Source organism: Phaseolus vulgaris, chromosome 3 (assembly GCF_051622355.1).
Source record: "Phaseolus vulgaris cultivar YP4 chromosome 3, ASM5162235v1, whole genome shotgun sequence".
Lineage (NCBI taxonomy): Eukaryota > Viridiplantae > Streptophyta > Magnoliopsida > Fabales > Fabaceae > Phaseolus > Phaseolus vulgaris.
Window position 1 is genome coordinate 5,162,562 of NC_143500.1, and position 23,587 is coordinate 5,186,148.

Consider the following 23,587-nt stretch of genomic DNA (forward strand, 5'->3'; position numbering starts at 1 on the left):
TTGACGTGATCACCAAAATAATTAGTTCAAAAAATATAAATGTGAAGAATAATATAGAAGGAAGTCAAATTTTTTATGTGAATAGTTTGAATTTTGACAAAAATTCCCCAAGTTGACTTTGTGTATTTTATTTCTCAAAGTAAATCCTTTATTGTTAACAGGTGAGAATTTGACTTTCGGCCAAATGAATTCTCACTATTTTTTTTATTTGTAACTTGTAGGAACTTAATTCTTTTTATTTTCATTGATTAAAATTTGTTGGACGTCAACATCATTTTGTATTTGTAATGTGTTGTGTACATGTTTTTCATTAACAACTCTAACTAGACGACGTTAGTCTATTTTTGTAACTTGTTTTCGGTCTTCATATTATACTATTTCTTATATGTTGTGAAATAACTGATTAAAAGAGTAGTTATGTGAGATTGACATGGTTTATTTTGGCCTTGACTGTTATTTCTGCTAATCTTGTGTTTTAGTTATAGTAGACGATATAATATTTCTCAGAGCAGGCGATACTGCATACACCAGTAGACACTTGTTTTGCTGATAAGGTTTTGTTGAATTTGATTGACCCTTGGTTGATTAAGTTTGACATTTGTGTGAGAATTAAAGGATGATAATCTTACGAAAATCAATGAAAAATTCGTAGTGAATAAACTTGAGAGTCAACCTACGTTCTCTACTCTTTTCAATCATTTTTTATATTTTCCTATTGCACAATCACAACCCTCTTTCCTTTATTGTTATTGCTAACTTTCACTGATTCAGATAAGCTTGAATACTAATTTCACTGGATTTACTATTAGATTCGTTATGAGACAATTTGGGGTCATTTGACTTTATCTACATTATCATCTCTTTGTCGTTAGACAATTTATCACCTTGTTAAATAGTTTATGCTGGAATATTTTTAATTTGATTGTTAAACGACATCTATCATTTACACTAGTATATCCAACAATTTTGCTAGTGTATTACAAAAATAATATTCTCAAACTTGTATGATCATATGCATATCACAAATTCTTGCAACAAACGTATTCTAACATGTCGCTTGACGCATAGAAACTCAAACTAATGATACACACTTGCCTAAAGTGTTAAACACAAGCTTATGAAGATCAAATGAGTCTTTCAAATAAGCCTTAGATGTAAGATCACAAAGACTAAACAAGTCTTTCAAAAAGCGCTAGTTGCAAAATCATGAAGATTTGACTAGTCTAAAGGTGTTAGAAGCTCGTATCAAGACTAAAAGACCATGTAATTGGAAGACCCTATAAAAAGAAGCAACATTGGATGCATGGAAGATCGTATATCCCAGAAATTATTGTCTCACAATTTTCAAAGTAGATCTTGACATTCACATAACCTACTCATGAGCATTGTGTAATCATTTTGTTGTGATAAATACAACAAGATAGTTGTATTCATACATTTTATCCTACACATGTACAAAAGGTGCACTACAATGGAAGTGTCACCATAAAATTCAAACAATCTATAATAAAACAGAAAAAATAGGTAAAGCAGAAGCATTGTGTCACAACGAATTTTTTGTGTGACTCATATCAATAGAAGTTGCAACGTGCATATAAGCTTGCTAACTTTTCAAATCTTAAACCAATGAACATACACATGGTATTACAAAGCATTCTTTCATTCAATAACTTCTTAGTTCTTCGAAAAATCATATGTTAGGCGATATAGAAAGAGAGTGTCCTATTTGTAAATTCTTTATTGCTATGAAGTTATCACTGTGCTGCAAGGACTCTTTATATTTCATATCTACTCATTTGAGTGTGAACCTTTTATAAACAACTTATTATATGTACGCTTAATCTCTAGGGGAGATTAACAAATAGTCAGAGTAACTTTATGTACTCATTGTATGTCAGAAATAATTAGTAAAACTTAGTACTTAAGAATACCAATAATCAAGTTTTGATCACACTGAAACATTTTGTTGTTGGCATTGGATATTAGGCATACCTAGGTTACTCGTTTCATTTGTGAATTGTTTTATAGAACCTTAGATGATCCCTTAAAACATCTAATAAGCTTAATTGTGAAAACTTTTCAAAAAAACATACACAAGCTCTATTGAATATTTGTCCTTTCTTAAGTTAACATTTCTTTTCAACATAAAATTGATTTATGCGTAACTTTCTTATAAAATTATCATAACTTGTCCATGAATAATAAGTTCATATACATGAGTGGCAAAGTTGGTCAATTTATGAGTTTGTCATCAACTTATTGGATTGGGTTGGCACTTTGAAGTTGTCCTAACCCATTCTTCTTAGCACAACAGTTTGTTAGTTGATATATTGACATTTTCTAAAAAAATATATTTAATATGTAGACGTAACAACTCTTTCAATTTATCTAACTAAGAACATTAATTAATCAATTAAGAATCAGAAATTTTGCATCCTTATGATCAAGTCCACCTTATCCCAATTTTTATGTACCAGAAACAAGACAAAATAAAACAACCTTAATGGATTTTTTTTCACTCTCAATACTTGTATTCAACATAAACAGTTATGTATTATTGTAAGAATTGCTGAAGAATGATATTGATTACTAATTTAAGAACATATCATGGTGAATTCATCTCCTCTATCTTATTCCACTTAGCATGTCATTAATTATTCATACAACAACCAAATCTCATTGACTAGGTTGAACAACTCAAAAGGGGCATTGTATTGTGCAACAAGGAAACTCTTATAAGGAGTATTAGCCCATTTGGTTCCAGCAAGACTAGCCTTCAAGGCAGCAACTTCTGGCAAAACATCAGAATCTTTCACAGATCCATAAAATTGTCTCACTGCAACAGATGAAGCTGGCCATCTTTGAACAGTTAGATCATCTGCAGGAATAGGGTTCTTTTGATTCTCTTTTGGCACAAAGAAGCTCACAACAATGGAGGAGTTTCCACTTAAAATTTCACTAGTTACTGGTGCTGTCATCTTAATCTCCTTCTTATCCTTGTTGTCACCTTGAACATAATTCACTAGCCTGGTAAATTCCAAAAACTGTTATTCAACTAAGTACTGTTTTTATTTTATTTTATTGTCCATTTATAATGTATTCAATTCAATCAAATATACGTTTAAATGTTTCTTTTACATAATAATATTAGAGCACAGTGTTATTGATGAATTCGTGGTTAACTAATTTGCTATTTGATTAGTATCATGTAATCATATCAAATACTCTGTTATTCTGTAAGAATTTTTTTTTAAATTGAATAAAATAATTGCAAAATTCCATGTTTTAACTTTTCTTTTCTTTTCTTCATACAATCTTCTTTTTTCTTTTCGTTCTAAATAAATCTATAGATTATTAACATTTAAAATACATATAAAGTAAAACAGGTATTTTTATACTTAAATTAAAATTTCAATAATGCTCATTAATATGTTAAAAAAAAAGTATTTCTAGAATAAAAAGAAAAATAATAAATACTTTAAAAAAATTCTTTTATTTTTTAAGAAAAAAAAAGTAATATATTATTAAATATTTTTACTGAACTATTCTTGACTCTCTCTTTTTCACCCATTCTTTGCTAGGTTTTGCATGTTTTCCTTATGCATCTCCATAAATATTAAAATTCCATATAAATTAAAATTCTTAGTTTGCTCTTATTATAAGAAGGCTTAACTGAAAATTATGGGTGAAGGTTGCGAATGTCCAAAATCAAAGAACACAATTGGAAGACAACTTTGATTTTTTTTTTAATTATCTAATCCAAAATAATTTTTAAATTATATAATTCAGAAGTGATTTTCGATTCTAAAAGTTTACTATTGATTGCACAGTCTAAATTTTATTATCTTTTTAACAAAAATTGATGATCGAATTGTGAAACTTAAAATACACTTTCAAATTCAAAAATTATTTTTGAATTTAGAGTTTAAAATTTAAAATTTAAAATAAAAAAAAATACTTTCAAATTTATAATACAGAATTTTTTAATCCAAAAAAAACTTTCATATAAACCATATTAAAGAGAAAAAAAAAATTCAACATGTTTTAGGATAATTTTATCTTGTACATACTAGATGAAAAAAATCATAGAAAAGTGGTTAAGTAAACTTTAAACTTAACTCAATCTTATAAAACCAGCTTATGAGGTGAGGCTTATAAGAAAAATATCATAATCTCTAGTCGATGTGAGATTTTCATAAAATACAAAATGAAAATAAAAAATCTCATTAATGATAATGTTTGAATAGGTTATCTAGTGATCCGACATACCACTTCAATTTGGATTTAAAACAAATACTTGCTTTTAATCCAAAAATACATTAAAAACTCAAAAAGACTTAAAATGTGACAATAATTAGCATCATAAACACAGTTGATACTTAAATAAAAAATGAACTTAATAAAAGAAAAAAAAAGGTACCTTGCAAAACCCTTTATGGTAGCTGTAACTAAGGATTTGTCTTGACGGGAGTTAGAGATCCAAACGGGTGAATCATAGCGACGAATTTCATAGTCCTTTCCCACTTCTGTCACCTCGTAGCTAGGGCACTCGTACTTCTTGCATGCGTCGGGAATTTTTCCTTCAACACCAAAGAACGATGCTAAGATGAAGCTCGAAAGAACTAGGAATTGGAAAAAAGTGGTAGCACTCATTGTCACAAATCACTATTACTTTTTCTCCAACTACTTCAATGTAATATCCACACAACTATCACAACTATATATACACAAAAACATTTATTACATAATCAATTTTTTATACATAGTTTCATATACACTCAATATGTTTGATTCAATTACATATAAAAATCACAAAAAGTCAAAATATTTAAATAATGAATTAAATGTTTAACTTATAAAAGTTAGCATATTTAAATGAATTAAATGTGATTATGAATGAAAAGAGATTCTTATTTAATAGAAAAGTGTTACAATTTCACATATTTTTAAGCTTTCTATACATAAAAGAATTATTTATTACATTATTTTTTAGAGAAATGAAGAAATGCTATTATTTTGTATCTTGATAAAATATTTACTATTTTTTTACTTCAATTTATTTTCATTTTTATATGTAAATTAAAAAAAGTGAAATAATATTTATAAAAAGTAATTAATAGTGTCTTGATTTTTTTAATAAATTATATAGATAAACAAAAAAATATTTTAAAGTTTGGACAGTTAAAGAAAATTAACGAGTTACGAATATTTTTATATATAGTAAAAAGGAAACTGACGAGTAATAATATTTAATTTAATAGAAACTACAAGAAGTTAACATATTTAAATGAATTCAATCAGGGTAAAAAATCAAAGACATTCCCTATTGTTAAAAGTCAACACATTTAAATTTAAATGCATTAAATGTGTGTAAGAACTGAAATCTCATTAATTTATTATAAATTAATTAAGAGTATTTTCTATAACATTGAGATTAGGATGAGAAATAAAGTTGTTCTGGAAGTATTATTTAAATATATATTATTTAGATGAAAGTTTTTGTTAGAAAATTTTTGAATTGTGAAGAGTATAGTAATACCAGAATATGGGAATGAGATCCCATCCTCATACTCATTTGGTACTAGTCTCAATTCTCATATTTATTTTTTATTTTAAATTACTAAAATATTTATAATTTAGTAGACAACGTAAAAAAATCATTTAAAATTTATTATTTATTAATTATTTACTATTTACTATTTATTACTTATATATTAATAATTTATTAATTTCTTATTTACTATTTGTTACTTATTTTTATTATTGTCATAACTATTATTATCATTATTATTAAATTACTATTTATATTTTAATATATATTAATATAAAATAAAATTATTAGTATTGCTATTATAAAAATTAATAATAATAATAACAACAAGAAAATTATTAATGATATTATTATATTTATTAGCAAAATTATTTATTATCATGTTTATTATTATTATCATTGTTATTATTACTATTATTAAATTAATATTTTCATTTTAATATATATTAATATAAAATAAAATTATTATATTACTATTATCATAAATTAGTAATAATGTTATTATTATATTTATTATGAGAATTATTATTATTATAAATTATTAAATTAACATTTCCATTTTAATATATATTAATATAAAATAAATTATTAGTATTACTATTATCATCAAATGGCGGAAATAGAGGGACGCATGCCTATGTGTTTGCATTTTTTAAATATCTTTAAAAGTTTGTCGTGTTCTATTTTTATATAGATATTATATTATAAATTTATGATAATTGTAATTTTATTGAACTAATATATGAAGTAAATTTAAAAATATTATTACAAATTTTACTATATATTTTTATTACATGTTCTATAAAAAAAACACTAATTTACAACAAAAATTATTATTTATAAATAATTTTTTAAAAAAGTACAATTTTTGTTAATGAATTTATTTATGAAATTATAATAACAATTGAGTAAATTTCTATTATGTAACAAGAAAACATAATTTATCTTTTGATTAAAATAAATAATTTTTAAATGTATTATATTTTAATATTATAAAGGATAAAATTAGAAAACAAAATATGTAAAAGAAAATCATTTTTATACATTGTTATAGATAATTATTAAAATAAAAATATATTATTAAATTATAAAAATAGTTTTATTAAAATTAATTATAAAATAAATATAGTTTTTAATATTTTTGTATGCAATTTTTTTATTGTGTTGGTGGTTTTTTATTAGGAAGAATTATTTGAATTTAGAAAAGGTACTTATTTAAAGGGTAAAATTGTAAGAAATTTGATTTTTTAAGTTTCAATTTCTTTAAAAAATTTAAAATGTGAATTTTCATTTTTAAATAAATAATTTTTAAATTTATTATATTTTAATATTATAAAGGATAAAATTGAAACTTATTGTAATGTTACTCTCTTAACTCAAGTTATCTTTTTCTTTAGGGAGGATAGCAAATTTCAATGTTTACAAGTGTTGGATTCACTCTCCTAGGGTAGCTATATAACACTATAAGTGTTTTCCATGAGATTTATCTGGATCTTAGTATTTTAATCTTCTTTAAGCTTTGAAGTTATGAGGTTTGCTCTATTATTTAATTAACATTTTTGGTATTGTGTAAACTCTGCTTTCTTGGCTTAAAGGAGTGCTCTTTGAACAACATTCTGGAAACATATATCCTTGCCTCTATATATTCTTCTTATGGATTAAATTCTTTTTATAGACTCTTAACGAAGGTAGTTGTTAAACGATCATTTATAGTCATTTAGCATCTTTAGCTTTTATGCATGTCCAATCCGCGTCTGATAGTTATACTCGTTCTTTATAATGACCTATGGAGATATGTATATTTACTTGTTCTTTAACTAATATTCTTTCATCCTCTTTTATCCATTGAAGTTTGTAAGGTTTAAGATGTCTAATAGTAATTAAAGTTATCTTGTCTACCAACCTAAAACTACAACAGTTACAACAAGAACCACTATCCATAATCATTGAACAATTGTTTTCAAAAACTTTATACCTTGTGTGGAATATGTTCTCTCTTTGAGTTTGCTCAAGCTCAAGATGTTGATTTTCAGGTGGTCTTTTAACAAATAATAATTCTCCTTCCCAATAAGGAATTTGTTCTCCATAATCTAGAACTTCTTCTTCACTAGGTGAAGAAAGAAAATCATTCTGGTTTCCAATGTCTTGATCTTTTAAAACCGTTGTTCTTCTTTGATAACACTTTGAAGAAATGTGCCTTCTTTCAAAACACTTGAAGCATTAAACAACTCTTGTTATGGTTTCTTTAGAGTTTTATCTATATTTATATTTTTCATTTCCTCTTTGCATTTCTTCTTTAAGTACTAACTCTTTTCTAACCAAATTTTTTCCATAATTTTCACTCGTGATTACATATGTATCCTTATTATGGTGAAAGAACTTTCATTAGTGTTAAATCAATAACGAGTTATATCCTCACTCATTATAGATATTAAACCAACAACAAATTATATAAACTAATTATTCTAATAAATGTTTTGACTATTTTTTTAAATTTATTGATTTGTGTATCTTTCTCATTTATTTTTTAATCAAAACTTGAAAATAATTTTGTAATTTATTTCCATTATAAAATATTATTTACATCATAAAATAGTGTTTCCATGCATACTATTTATATTATTTGCATCTAAACAAATTAGAATTCTCAACTTTATGACCTTTAGTGGATAAAATGTTAAATTAAAATTCTCTGTCTGTTTTTCTTTTATTTTTTTTTATCTCTTCTTCTTGTAACTTATTTATTAAAATCTTTCTAAACGTATTTTTTTTCTAAGTATATTTGTTTATCAATCTTAAGTTTATTTTTATGAATTAATGAAATATCCATGGTTTGATACTTAAATAAAATATTCTTTTTTCTATACATTCGGGTTCCATAAATTTTTTTTTTCTTCTAAATTTCTTATTTATTTATTCTTAAGCATGGATGAGTTAAATTCTTCTGTATTTGAATCATCTAGACCTAGTTCTCCTTTTTTTGAGTAGAGACTACCGTAATTCTTTCAAGTTTTTCAATCTAATTAGGAGACAATTTACGTTGACTTTGTTAAATAGTTTTTGACCTAAGAAATTATTCCAGATTAAAAATAAGTAAAAATATAATCTTACTTAAAAAAACTTATATCCGTATTGACTATTTTGCACTATTTTGCACAAGAATCTACCGCTATAAGAAAATCATGAAATAACAAATTAGTTGTTATAGTAACTAAATTAGAAACCATTTTAGAAACTAAAAAAAAAAATAGTTTCTAAATTAGTTTCTATTATTGTTAAATGATTTCTAAATTGCTATCTAATTAGCTACTAAGATTTTTGCTACTAAATTTAGAATCTAAATAATTGGTAGTTAAAACTTTGATAGCTAATTAGATACCAATTTAGAAACCATTTAACAATAATAGAAACTAATTTAAAAACAATTTTTTTAGTCTCTAAAATGGTTTCTAATTTAATCACTATAACAACTAATTATATTTTATCTCTAAAATTAGTTTCTATTTCATGATTTTCTTGTATTGCACCCATACTTTCAACCAGATAAAAGTATATTTTTAATAGGTTAAAATCATTTTAAAGAAGAATCTTTGATAATTTTAGTCAATTTAAACAACCATATTGCATTTTAATCAATCAAAATAAAACCAAAAAGTAAATGATTCTATCAACTCAAACTCAAATGTTATTTAGAGTTGACAATACTCTTAAAATTTGAAGTATGAGTTTTTCTCACATGAATTAAAATTATATATGACCGAGATATCCATAAAATTATATATGACCCAGATACCCAAATAGTTCTTCTTACATCCAATATTTTTAAACATAATTTTAAAATTCTAAAAATACCCTTTATTCTAGAAATAAAAGTCCTAAAATAATCCATTATGGAAAATTATATCCACAAGAGCTTTTTTGTTCTAGAAATCTGCAATAAAAAAAATAATACATCAAGGACATTTTTATCTTTTTCACTGGCTTTAAATTGCAATTGCGGGCTATAATATATTTAGGTTTTTACAATTTTTACAATCTTATGTATTTTCACCACAATTAAAGTTGTTAATTATGCTTCTTATAATTATGTTAGTGTTAATTACAACTTCAATGTATAACATTGCACATTTAAAGAGTAGAATTTATTTTTTTCATCAATAAATAACAAATAAATTAAAAAAACACTTTAGGAATATTCTAATCTAATGAAATTTAGTTACTAGTTATGGAGCTCATGTAGCTACAGAGACATGGAGGACTCTACTCCATTCAGATCATCATTATTTGATAAAAATTCTTTCAGGTTTGCATGGAGTTCAACATACCAGTTTCTGAATCTTAATTATTTTATTTTTTATTATTAATAAAAAAAACAACATAATAAAAGTATCGTATTTTTGCGAAACATCTACTTGATCTATCTGGACCTATGGTGAAAATACTTTAATTGTAGGACAAAATTAAAGTTTATACATCCATAAAATTGTTATAAAAGTATCATCAAAACCCATATTTTCATTCATATATACCAATGCAAGATTCATCTATGACATCATTACTAATTTGAAAAGATAAGAAGGAGAAATTTTCTAGTCTAGTCTAGATTATTCCACAGGATCTTGAGTATGATCATTCATACAAGAACCATATCTCATTGACTCTATCGAAAAGCGTAAAAGGTGGATCGTATTGTGCCGCAATGTAACTTTTTGGAGTAGTGGCAGACCATTTTGTTCCAACAAGACTAGCCTTCAGCAGTGAGACCATTTGCTCCAGCTGGGTCATTTTGGTTCTCTTTTGGCACAAAGAAGCTCACAACACCTGAGGACACAACAACTGAGGACTAATTCACAAGGACACTTTGGTAAACTTTCAATAATTCAGGTTGTGTTCGGCTTCTGATGTGGTTAATGACGTTTGAGGGGCGATTTGGGTTGGTGTTGTGAGTGGAATTTGGAGACATAGGAACTCGGTGACCTTCGACAGGGGCGTGGTAGATGCGCTCGAGGTATTTGTACTGGTACAGGTAAATGTTTGGTCTTGAATTTTTGTAAAGTCCTGTTGTAATTCCTTTACGTACCCTAATTGGATTTTGAACCCAGTGGATTGTATGAGGCTGGTTGTTTAATACTTTTTTGAGTTAGTTTGATTGTTCCTTATTTAAGTTGGAAGGTGTTCCTTAATTGGAGGTTGATAAGACGGTAGCTCTTTAGGTATAAGGTTGGGCCACCCCTGAAATGGTTCCCATTTATTTATTTTTTATTGCTGATAAAAAAAAAACTTCCGAATTTCATAACCCTTGCCCTCTTCTATCACACTATAGGTGGGACACTCGTATGTTTTGCATGATTTGGAAATTTTCCCTTTAACACTCAAAAATAATGAAACTAAAACAAGAGATATGAGAATTGAGAATTGCAATGTGGAGGAAGAAGCCATGCTTCACAATTCTTAGTAACCTGTTATAATCTTCAAAACTCCACACACATATATATAGATGTTTTGACTTGGAAGAAAAAGAAAATACCAATTTGAGATGGTTGTGCTCATAATCTTTGCAACCAATAAATGCTATTAAAAGGTAGATTTTGAACATTTTTGTCAGATATCGAAACCTTCATTGTTACAATTCAACCATTTTAGAATTTGTTTTCCAGTAATTTTGCAAAAGTTAATGTTGTTTGAAGACTAATGAAGTCTATTAAAACATACATGTAACATCATGTGGTGATTGATTACCTATGTTTTTTGGTCTCCTCTCCCACCCAACACTAGCTAGTATTAAGCATTCTTCCTTCTAAATGAAATAAATAAAATAAGTTTTAAGATTGAAGCAATGGGTTTCATATTTTAAGTACAAATACTCGTTTCTTCTTTTCTTTAATTATTTTTATCAGTGATTTGATAATTTAGTCATAGTAAAAGAAAAGAAAAATTAAGCTTTTTATGGGTAATATATTTAGATCTTATTTTCTAACACGTGTTAGTTCCTTTTTTTGTGTGTACATGCTAGTCTTGATTAAGTTTTCTCTGTTTATAGTAAGGAGTTATTCATGAATCTCCATTAAATAAAAATATATATTTTTTCTTCAGAATTCAAGATAATAACTCAGAGTGAATGAATGAAAAAAATATTTTTTAAATGTTGTTGCTCATCTAGTGAAACTTTATTTTGATGTGTGCAACTCTCCCAAGCATTGAATTGGACTCTCGATTTCGGATCCCATTTTAGTTTTCATCTCTTAACACGATAAACACACAGCTTTGTAATTTCTTACTTAACAAACAAAAAAAATCAAACAAGTGACAATGCATGGAGAAGAAAAACATGAATTGGTTCTTCTCAATCTCCTCTTTCTCCAATTATGATCTGTATCATGAAACCAAAAATAAGCATGCGTGACATGCAACTAACAACACAATCACAATCAGAGACCTAATGCATCTTTATACCTCGAGGAGGCACTTGTTCATTCATATGATATGCTAATGCAAACACGATGCCCCTAGTAGGTAAAAACAATGGTGTGAGAGGTAAAGGAATGCAAAATATCCCTTTCTACCTTGTCAAAAGATTAGTTAATACTCTAAATAATCTTACTATATTCTAATACTTATGAAATAACTTACTTATTTCAAATAATCATTCTTTACGTGATTTTCATGCAAATTTATAAATCGTTTGTTATTGTCATATTTTTGTCATGTTTGAGTTACACTTTTATGTATAGATTGCTTATTTGTAATGTTTTTTTTTTTAGAACATGTCAGACAAAATTATTTATTATAAATTTTGTTAAATCGAGAATGTGATTATAGATTTTGTTGAATGAGGATGTTAGATGAAGTCATAAGATTTGTTGATGAGACGAGATCTTCGTACTCACTTATTCTCCAACTTTATCATACAAAAATTCAATATCTAATTTTATACGATAGACATTAATCGAAATCGTTGATTACAATATTTTAGACGAATCCTTTTTTCATATGTCATAATACTAGTTCAAGATAGATGTAAATTTTTTATCCAAATCATTCAATTATATATATATATATATATATATATATAAATTAGAATATTAACTTTTCAAAATATTAGACTAGAGAAGCTATCCCCTTCTATAAATAATTTTCCTTACTTTTTTTAAAAATTTATTTATAAGATATACATTATTTTTAAGCACTCTCTTTATCTTAAAAGTCACAAAAAGAAATAATTTTTTCTTAAGTTTCTTTCTCGACAAACTTTCTTTTAGAGAGAATTAAGAGTTTCTTCAACAACCTTGAAGTTTCACTGGGATAGAATGAAAATAAAAGTTATCAATATTCATGCATCCAACAACTATATGCATGTTTCCAATCAGAGTCCAGAAAAATACATCATATTGGTAAAAGTATATTTTATTACTTAGAAACTTCTTTATTTTATGTTTTCCGGATGAGAATTCTTTAACTTCTAAGGATATCATGATGCACGTTATACTATATATGAATTGAAAGAAAAAAATCCGAGTTGAATAGTTTATTGGACGACAAAAATACGGGAACAAAATCATACATACATATATATATATATATATATATATATATATATATATATATATATATATTTGTGTGTGTGTGTGGACCGACCAAGAAAACATAAAATTAAGTAGAAGTATAAGTTGAAATAACTTCTTTGAACCATTTATTTGACTTTGAACTTTGAATAAAAAGAAAGTGAAGGGAGCACTAACAATTAGAATAAACTAACATAAAACTATTTTATTTTAATTAATAATTTTAAATAAAAATTACAAATATGTAACTATATTGAATATTCTCAAAAACATACTTCATCTTTAATTTTTGAATTAAAATCTTAAATATGCACTGATGGCTATTTTTCGGAAAAAATAATTTATCAGAGATTCAGGCAAGTTTTTCTATGATAAAAATACTAAGATCGTCTCCCAGAAAAATACTTAATAATATTTTTAGTTGCTAAAATTTGATATGTAGAAATTAAAATCATATTTTTATTTCATTTTGAGAGATAAAAAATACTTTTTAAATTTGAAAAATCAAAATCACAATTACTCCAATCCCAAAGTTTAATTAGAGAGACTAAGTCCAGAATTCTGCGTAGACTAAAATTATAATTAAACTCCTGTAAAAACACTAATGACATAAATTAAAAAATACAAAAAGTATTATCGAACCCACTTTTTAAATGCATGTTTTAGAATTAATTAAGAGAACATATTAAATAATAAACTAACCACAAATTTTTAATAAACCATTTAATAAAATGTGTTTCGTAATAAAAATAATTCCGTCCATATAAAATAACATACATTGCCAACATAGTCGCACGTTAGACACGTGCAACAGGCATGCTTCCGCCGACCCCAATTTGGCGAGAAAAGTGAGAACAGTGGGCGTTGTTGTGCCCATTTTCTGGGTAACATGGAGTGTGGTCTTAGAACGCTGCTTCGTGAATGCTCACTTTGGGATTTTGACCCTTCACTACAATTGCAATGAAAACGATTAGTACTATAAAAAAAACCCAACTTTGTTCTTTTGTAAGCGTTTTCGTGATCCCATACACACCCTTGTTAAAGTTCGATCACCATGGAACTCTCTGTGCCCTTCAGATTTCGATCAAGGAACCTCAACTCACCCTTTACGCACAAACCCATCAGCCATCCTTTGAAGCATCAACCACCCTTTTCAATCAAGCCCAAGAATTCTACACTGACGGTGAGAGCACTGAGAAAGGCACCTTTGGAAGGGCTGAGCGATGAGTTGAACGCTATAGCTCGTCGTAACCTTGACTTTGCTTACACTCGAAGAAGGGTCCGCGATGCTTTCATCGAGGTGCACCAGCAGCTGGATCATTGCTTGTTCAAGGTTAGTTTAGTTTTGACAGAGTGACTGATAGGTATTTTGGAAGAACTCCTTTAGCTGATAAAGATAGGAAAATAATTGAAATTAGTTTTTTTTATAGTTTGTTGATTTTTTCTTATCTCTAAATTTGTATTTTTAATTTATACAAGAGCTAATTTTAATTTATGAAAAAACTTGTTTCATTTTTTTTTATCTTTATGTTTGTCTTTAGAGATCCATCCAAACATCTTGTAGATAAAGGTTTTAATTGAATGAAGTTTGATGTTTACATTTTTGTTTGTATCTTTAGTATATTATTTGGTATTTGAAAGTGAAGTTTTTAACTATCATTGCTTTGATTGTGGTAACATAAGTTGTATCTTTATCCTAAGGTTTTAAACTGTGGTTGTGACCCTTAGGATTGTGGAAATTTGCTTACAAATGTGGTTAATGTGGTTGAGTTGCGATTCACTCAGGTAGACCTGGAAACCTCGACATTGTTGCCACACTTGCAGTTGCAGCCCTTTAATTAAGTTGTGTTTGGATAAATATTTTCGCAAATACTTTTAGGAGAATATAAAAAAAGAAACAATGAAGTTAATTTACCATAAGCAAAATTAGTTTGAGCTTGTTTGGATAAATTTCTTCATAGAAACTTTTTAGAAAAAGAACATAAGAAAAAAATTAAATAAATTTTTCCGTAAGCTAAAGCTAGCTTGTACTTAAGTTGAAAAGGAGAAGCTAATACAAGAGAACTTCTACAAATTTTAGTTTAAAGTGAAATTTCGTTCATTTTTCTTCTTATTTTCTTCTTCTAGAAGTATTTATAGAACAAATCATCTAAACATACCCTCTACGTATAAGCTAAGTTGTAAAAACTCTCTTAAAATGGCTGCTCTAAAAGCGTATTTTTAATTTATTCATAGGCTAATTATTTTCTTTTGTTTTGAAATGCTCATCGAGTTGTATTTAAAGGTCGTTAAAGCCTTGCTTTATAGAATCAAGTTATCTATGAACTCCTTTAGTGTTCCTTTAATGGGTATGAGTAGTACTTTGTTCAAGACTCGGTAACTGACTGATGTTTTAACCTCTGTTTCTAGAATGCTCCTGCTGGGATCAGAACTGAAGAAGTAAGGTTTTCTGCTTAACCTTATTATTTTAAAAAATCCATGAAAATGTTGATGTTCTGAAGTTTTTTCCTTTTACTTCTTTGTCACCTTGCTAGAAAATGTTATTTACTTTTTATTTTGTTTGAGAGTAGTGGTATGAAACGAATTCAAGGGGATTAGAAATTTTCTGCAAAAGCTGGATGCCAAGGCCAGAGATTCCACTCAAGGCTTCTGTGTGTTTCTGTCATGGATATGGTGATACTTGCACCTTCTTTTTTGAAGGTTTGTAACGGTATATGCCGTCCTAAATGTTTCTAGGGAAAATAAGATTCTGATTTTTGGAGGATTTGGATTTTGTATTCAGGTATAGCCAGGAGAATTGCAGCATCTGGGTATGGTGTCTTTGCAATGGACTATCCAGGTTTTGGTCTTTCAGAAGGCTTGCATGGTTATATTCCAAAATTTGATTATCTGGTTGATGATGTTATAGAGCATTATACAAAAATTAAAGGTGTGTCTTTCACTTTTCAGTATCCCTGGTGTCATATTGATCAATGTCGTTATGATTTTCATGCTAAAAGAAATGTTGTTATTGATTATGTATTATATTTCAATTGGCAGCCAGGCCTGATCTGAGAGGCTTGCCTCGATTTATATTGGGGCAGTCAATGGGTGGAGCAGTTTCTCTTAAAGTTCATTTAAGGGAGCCAAATAATTGGGATGGAATGATACTTGTAGCTCCAATGTGTAAAGTAAGCTCATGCTTCTGTACTTCAATTGATGCTAGTTTTCTTTATTTTTCAAAGTATGATTCAGCTTATTCTTTTATCATGATTATTCCAAACTATAAAAGAAGTCTACCCTGATAAGTGCGTGTTGGTATTACTCATGAGTTTTAAGCAAATACTGCAATTACAAGCAATTAAGGCTGATGCAGTGACAGTTTCTGTTGTGATGAAATTATAAAGACAACAAGAATTGCAATATTGCAAGCTTCATTGCAGATGCAAGCTGCAAGCTAAAACAACGTCATTGCTATGTTAAAACACTGATATAAATGGATCTCTGTTTGTTGGCATTGGCAAGTAAAAAGTATGGTCAGGATTAATTTCTAAAGTGAAGTGTCTCCCTCAAATCCTATTCTTTAATAAAGATGAGGGACTACTATAATGCCATTTTCAATGCCTCTGATGAAATATAAATAAAAATGTAATATATTTCATAGAACTGTGAGATTTACTCATGTATCGACCTGATTTAAAAGTATATTTTCCTAACCTTTTATGTTGTTTACTATTCAACTATGCTACGATATTTGAACCACGTAGAGACTACTATTACTTCATTTTTAAGTCAATTGTAGCAGTTTTACCAGCACTGCACATATTTCGTTGGATGTTCATATTAAGTATATATCTGAAAATTATGGTGTAAATTGAATTTATACAAAAAAATATGCAAAGTTATAAAGCAACGACTTTTGGATAATATTCTTCTTTGCTGGATTTTCCTAGATTTGATGTGTGTGTATTGAATGCCATACTAGGATTTAGTTAAAGAATGAATATTCTGAGACTAGAAAGCTGTCCCTTCAGTGAGATAACAATCAAACTAGAAACAATTATTGAAAATATTTAAAATTGTGGTATAGGAAAATCAATACCTTGCTTGATTCTGCAGCAAGCCTTTGAACACTCTAGGAAACTATAAAGAAATGGTATCCTACATTTTTGGTGAATTAGAAGAAACAATATACACCTAACAGATGTGAATGAGGAATTTCATCCATATCGAGTGATGGGGACTTGAATATTATGAGGTGTCTTAATTTCACATCAAATAGTATGAGATGTTTGGAGCAATATTTAAATGTTTGGTTCTCTCCTTTTAATAGCTAGCTTTTGAGGGAGGGTTATCCAAATGCTTGGGTACTTCCATGAGGATTGTGAAAGACACATAGCAATATTTAAAGAAAGCTATTTGTGGTCTACATAGATAAAGGATCCATTTGGACAAACTTCTCTATGAAGACTTCTAGAAGAGAAAAAAAAACATGAAATAAGTTTTTCTGTAAGTTAAAAGTAGGAATTTATAAAAGTTATATGAGAGATGTTCGGCGCGGTACTTAAATGTTTGGTTGCCCGCCTTTAGTAGCTAACTTTTGAGGGTGTGTTGTTGAAATGCTTGGGTACTTGTTGAGATATCAAGCCAAGAAATGCCCACATCTGGCTGATTCCTAAATTAACAGAGGAAATATTCTGATTAATTGTACAACCAAAATTAAGGGACTAATATCCTTCACTGTACATAGCAATTTTGAATTCTTTCCTTTTCTGTAAATTAGATTCTTTGTTATCCCTAATTAGGGTTGTACCCTAAAGGCTGCTCATGCCTTCTGTATCACACATTTTTTATAAGGGAATGAACACTTTCACATGGTATCAGAGTCGGTACCTGAACTGTGACAGCAAAGTGAGTCACCATGGTAGACAAGCACAAGAAATCAGGGACTCAAGTACCCAGTCTGACTGATACAAATCCACTTCCAATCACTGACTACTAACTTAATGGCCAGAACTATATTCCATGGGGCCAGAACTTAATCGGCAGCTGAAATACTCAGTCTGTCCACTGCTTCCTCCAAGGAAAAGGGAAGGAAGATTCCATCTCCGGTGAGGCATAGGAACCAGAAAAGAAGAGTCCAACCCACCAGAAATGGATAACAGAATGGAGCATTGCTGAAACAAGAAACAACTTGCTAATTGCTTACATTACTATGATGACTGATACAGTATTTATACAAAGCAAAAATAAAAGTAAAACAACTGTTATAACAGTGCAACTAACAAGATATTGAGAGGTTGTAGGAAATAAAGCCTTTGTGAAGATGTAGGCAAGTTGGTGTGATGAAGTTACTCGAAGCTTGAGCAAACCAGAATTAACTTTTTCACAAACAATATGACAATCGATTTCTATGTGCTTGTATGTTCATAAAAAACTTCAGTTGCTGCTATTTGAAGAGCAGATTAGTTGTCTCAGTGAAGGACGGAAAGAAACCATGCTCAATGAAAAAAGAAGAAAGACAAGCAAAACATGGCCAATAGTTTGTTTTAACCCATATAATGAATTTTGAAGCTTGCAAATTTAGTTGGGACGATTTGGATGTAGACCAGGAGGCAATTTCTTATAAACTTCATTTAAATCATCATGTAAGAATGCATTATTAACATCTAATTGTTTAAGATGCCAATTGTAGATGGCAGTGAGGGCAAGAAGCCTCACACTAGTGAGCTTAGCTACTAGGGAACAAGTGTCAAGAAGATCCAAGCCTTCCAATTGAGTATAGCCTTTTCCTACAAGATGCGTTTTGTATCGTTCTAAAGTCCCATTAGCATTGTATTTTACTTTATATATCCAACAACATCCAATAGAAGTTTTGTGAGGTGGGAGAGTTTTGAGGGTCCAAGTTTGATTCGCTTGAAGAGCATCTATCTTGGCTTTCTAGGCTTTAAGCCAACAATCACTCTTGGCGGCTTCATCATATGAAATAGGTTCAGTGATAGTGGATACAGATGCAATAAATGATGATACGTGGGTGACACATGAATAGAACACAAATACTTGTCAATAGGATAGCAAATACTTGGATTTGGACTCAGGCAAGTTGACACAAGAATGCTATCAAAATCCTTTGAAAATGAAGGTGGTTGGCTAGAATGATGAATGGTGATTGAGTTATGGGGTGTAGTTGAATGAAGATATATCAATGATTTCAATGGTGTGGATAAGAGGTTTAGTTATCATATGTGAAAGATAGAGAAGAGATTGTGCTAGGATTAGATTCATTGTGTTGGTGATGTAGGTAGGGAAAATGATCTTTGTTGAAAATGACATTGTGAGATATGGTAAGGTTGTGAATATTTAAATATAGGTGAGATAGCCTTTGGTATTAGGAAGAAAACCTAAAAGAATGCAAGGATGGGCTCTTGGGTTGATAGTGGTGATGTAATAGAGACACCCAAAGACTTTAAGCATATTAATATCACACGGATGACCATGCAATTTTTGTAAAGGAGATGTATTTTTTTAGAAAAGGTGTGGGAATGCAATTAATAAGATAAGTCGCATGTAATAAGGCAAATTTCAAAATCTGTGAGGTAAAGTGGAATGAAATAAAAGTGCACACGTGACATTGAGAAAATGTTGATGTGCACTCTACAATATTGTTTTTCAGGGGTGTTTCAATGCAAGAATTTTGGTGAATAGTACCCTTGAGTTAAAGAAATCAAGCATGGAAAACAAAATGTCATTGTTTGTATTAGTGATTTTTACACGCGTATTAAATTGATTTTCAACTAGATTTATGAAATTAGTGATATGTATACGAGTTTCAGTTTTATTATGTATCAAATATACCCAGGTGTAACGTGTATGATGTCTACTGTAGTAAGAAAATACTTATGGCATAGATAGTATCAAGTAAGGTCCCCAGACATTGTGAAGCATGAGAATTACTAAGAGGAAAATGAAGCTTTCTTTGGTTCGCATAGTGAAAAGTATTGCATGTAAAACTTTTAATGTTATTCAAACAAGGATAATGCTCTTTCATGATCTCTAAACATTCATTAGACGAAAATGCCATAAGTCAATTGGTACACATTACATTATATTTTGTTTCTCCCCCTCTAATTGGGGCTGTATTTACTTTATAGTTAGATAAAAAAATGACTTGCCGATCTTCTGTTTCTGGTAAGATTGCAGATGACGTCTTACCATCAGATGCAGTTATGAAGGTGTTAACTCTTTTGTCTAAAGTGATGCCAAAGGCAAAGCTCTTCCCAACCCAAGAACTAGATGAGCTGTTCTTCAGGGAACCTAGCAAGAGAAAATTGGTTGGTACCTTTGCAATCATTAGTTATTGCGTGTTTATATAATGAAATAACTAACAGTTTCTCTTCCATCTCATGCTTCTTTATGAAAATGTCCTGCACTTCCTAATTGTTTTTAACAGTAGGAAAGTACAGCCACAGTTTGTGTTACAGAAACTTCCCTAAGTGCATTGTAATGGAATAGTGCCTAGAACTGTCGTTTTGGAAACTCATTTATATCATGATTGTCATTTACATTTCACTTACTAGCATATCCATATTATCCACTTGATAAAATGATCACATTATAACCAATTATGCTGTTTGAAGTAGCAGTTTCTATGAGCATATAAATTTATATTCATACATACGAGGCTCACCATCCTTAACATTATAACATAAGGTCACGAGTCAAGAAACAACCATATGTATATAATAATCAACAAACTTTTGCTAGTATAGACTTTAAATGGTTTTGATACCATATTAAGAAGTAGACTTTAAGTCTAACTCAATTTTATAAAACAAACTTATAAGATGATGTTTGCATCCACTTATATAATATGAAATATCCTTATATTCAGTCGATGTGGGATCTCGAACAATATATACGAGGTTCACCATCCTTAACATGATAACATAAGGTCATCAGTCAAGGAACAACATATGTATATAACAATCCACAAACAAAAATACGCATTCCAAGAAAAATAGTATTTATTAGGTACAATTTTACTAAAACATCCTTGTTCTCTTTCTTAATTTCAATGAATGCATTATTAAGCCTTTTTATTTATTAGAGTTCAATATTGGAAGAGATACTTGGAATATCTTGTTAAAAAGTGAGAACAACAGTTATCTTGAGATACTAAAACTGTAATTATTTTGGCAGAGGGAGGAGTAACTCTTCTATACATTTATCATCTGATCAGAATTTAATGTTTTGCTTCCAATATGTGGGTGCCATTAAGCACCTTAAAGTATCTTTGTACAGGTTTCTTCATGTGCAGGGTTACCAAACAGCCACACATTGATGATATCTATGAGAGTGATTACAACAGTGTTTTTCATAATGAAACTTTGTTTATTTGTCTGTTTGTGGAGTCAAAAGCACTGGTCAGCTCAAAAGTAAACTAAAACATAGTAGCATTTATCATTGTTTCTCACTCATGTCATTTATTTGTGTTTCCCTGCTTCAGACTCTGCTCAACCAATAATTCATAGTTTTGTTGCAAAGTCTATTAATTATCACTATCCTTGTTGTGGGAATAAATAATATAATATCCATATGTTGTCACTGTCTCCAGCTTCACAACCTCCAACCCCCTCCTTTAATTAATGCTACCAAAACAGACCAAAAACTAAAATCCCATGTAATTAATCTGTTACAAACATTTTTATTCTTCAAGTCTAATTCTTTGCAGGCTGTTTACAATGTTATTTGTTATGATGATAATCCACGTCTTAGAACTGGCATGGAGCTTTTAAGAACCACAAAAGAAATTGAGTCACAAGTTCACAAGGTTAGTTATTTTCTTACTTAATATAAGTTGGGTTTATCCAATGGTTATTTCACTTTCTCTCTCTCTCTATATATGTGTGCAGTAAAAGTCCTGATGGATAGACTTATCCTAAAGGTTTTTTTTTCATAAATAGTGTAATTCCATCTAATATTTCCTTAAAGAGAAAAAATAATTATTCTAAAATTGGACAAGTCGTACATGACTAGTACAGTTTTAATTTAAAACTGTGGAACTGATCTCGTACTTGCGAGGTACGACTTCAGTTATATAAGTTTCACTGAAGTCGCTGTTGAACTGAACTGAACTCGTATTTGACATGTACAACTTCAGTTATATAACTTCCACTGAAGTCGTTATCCATATGCTAAACTTGTCCAATTCTAAAAATTTCCCCATTTCAGTAAATACCAAATGGAATTACACCATTTTGGGAAAAAAAACCTCCTAAAGGACATTAGATAAGAAGAAAAGTAAAATAAACTTTTTCACTAGGTAAAATAAAACTTATGCAGAAGTTAAAAAATTTAGAGAAGTTACATTGGCAAAGAAATTTGTTCAATTTGTTTCATTTATTTTTCTGTTTTAGAAATGTTGAGGGAGAAACTTGTTGAGAGAAAACCCCAATTGGATAGAATAAGAGAAGCATTTAATTGTTGTGGGTGATTGCAGGTCTCAGCACCATTATTGGTTCTTCATGGAGCAGAAGATAAGGTGACAGATCCATTAGTGAGTAAATTTCTTTATGAGAAAGCAGCAAGCAAAGATAAGAGTTTAAAGCTGTATGAAGGTGGTTACCACTGCATTTTGGAAGGTGAACCTGATGACACAATATTTGCTGTACATCATGACATTATCTCCTGGCTTGATTTTAGGTCTTCAATCAAATGAGGCCTAAACCTCAATTTTTGTCCATTCTCTTGTTTCATTCTTATACTATTTTATAGAGTCTTTGAATGGAAAATATTTACAGAATATGTGGTACTTTACTTTTTCGATCAAATTTTTTTAAATGTTTTTCAGAACAACCTGTCTAGAACATTATGAAAAACTCATTTCAGTTTTTCAGAATAGACTTTTTTAGAATGAATTTTGTTTTTTCTTTATTCCTAAAAAATGTAATGAAGAACAAAGAGAAAGGTGTAGTGGCAATAATGTAATAGTGACAATGATGGAAACATGGGTGATGTAGTGAAGGAGGATAATTTTTTATTAGTAAGGGTGCAGTTAGTAATAATGTGACTGCAGGAAGAAGTCCTAAGATCAAGGGTTGATAGAAATAGTATCGATTTCACACTTTGTTTTCAATCACCACAGATATTAGGCAATTTCTTCCCGCATCTCCATGCTTTCATCTTACACCTTTTAAAAAACACGTAAAATGACAATTTTGTCCTTTTTTTTTCATTTTTTCATTGACATTCCTCTTCCCTTTTTTCTAAATTTTAAAGTTTTGAATTTTAAAATCTGGATTTCAATTCCAAAAATTTTAAATACAAAATTGTATTCCAAATTATAGAGATCATAATATATATTTTTAATGTATTTTTAAATTAGAAAATACCTTCTAAATTCAAAATACAATTTTGTATACCAACAGTTCAAAATGTATTTTCGAACTTAAAAAATTTCTTCTAAATTTTAGAATTTGAAATATAATTTTTTATT

The 23,587-nt window shown here is 28.8% G+C and overlaps 3 protein-coding genes across 3 annotated transcripts; 1 reads left to right on the forward strand and 2 right to left on the reverse strand.

The window, feature by feature from the left end:
• Positions 1-2,611: 2,611 nt before the first annotated feature.
• LOC137805754 (uncharacterized) lies at positions 2,612-4,678 on the reverse strand. The gene is made up of 2 exons (XM_068605679.2): positions 4,421-4,678; positions 2,612-3,027 (listed from the first exon to the last, which is right to left on the reverse strand). The coding sequence occupies exons 1-2, from the start codon at positions 4,651-4,653 to the stop codon at positions 2,655-2,657; spliced, it is 606 nt and encodes a 201-aa protein (XP_068461780.1). The 5' UTR covers positions 4,654-4,678; the 3' UTR covers positions 2,612-2,654.
• A 5,502-nt stretch (positions 4,679-10,180) lies between these two features.
• Positions 10,181-10,990, reverse strand: LOC137808824 (uncharacterized). Its single transcript, XM_090300836.1, has 2 exons — positions 10,833-10,990; positions 10,181-10,343 (listed from the first exon to the last, which is right to left on the reverse strand). Exons 1-2 carry the CDS (start codon positions 10,988-10,990, stop codon positions 10,181-10,183), a joined length of 321 nt encoding a protein of 106 aa, XP_090156962.1.
• A 2,915-nt stretch (positions 10,991-13,905) lies between these two features.
• On the forward strand, positions 13,906-22,938 carry LOC137806280 (caffeoylshikimate esterase). Its single transcript, XM_068606295.2, has 8 exons — positions 13,906-14,446; positions 15,523-15,552; positions 15,684-15,813; positions 15,896-16,042; positions 16,153-16,283; positions 20,286-20,423; positions 21,824-21,922; positions 22,592-22,938. The coding sequence occupies exons 1-8, from the start codon at positions 14,168-14,170 to the stop codon at positions 22,808-22,810; spliced, it is 1,173 nt and encodes a 390-aa protein (XP_068462396.1). The 5' UTR covers positions 13,906-14,167; the 3' UTR covers positions 22,811-22,938.
• The last annotated feature ends 649 nt before the right edge of the window (positions 22,939-23,587 follow it).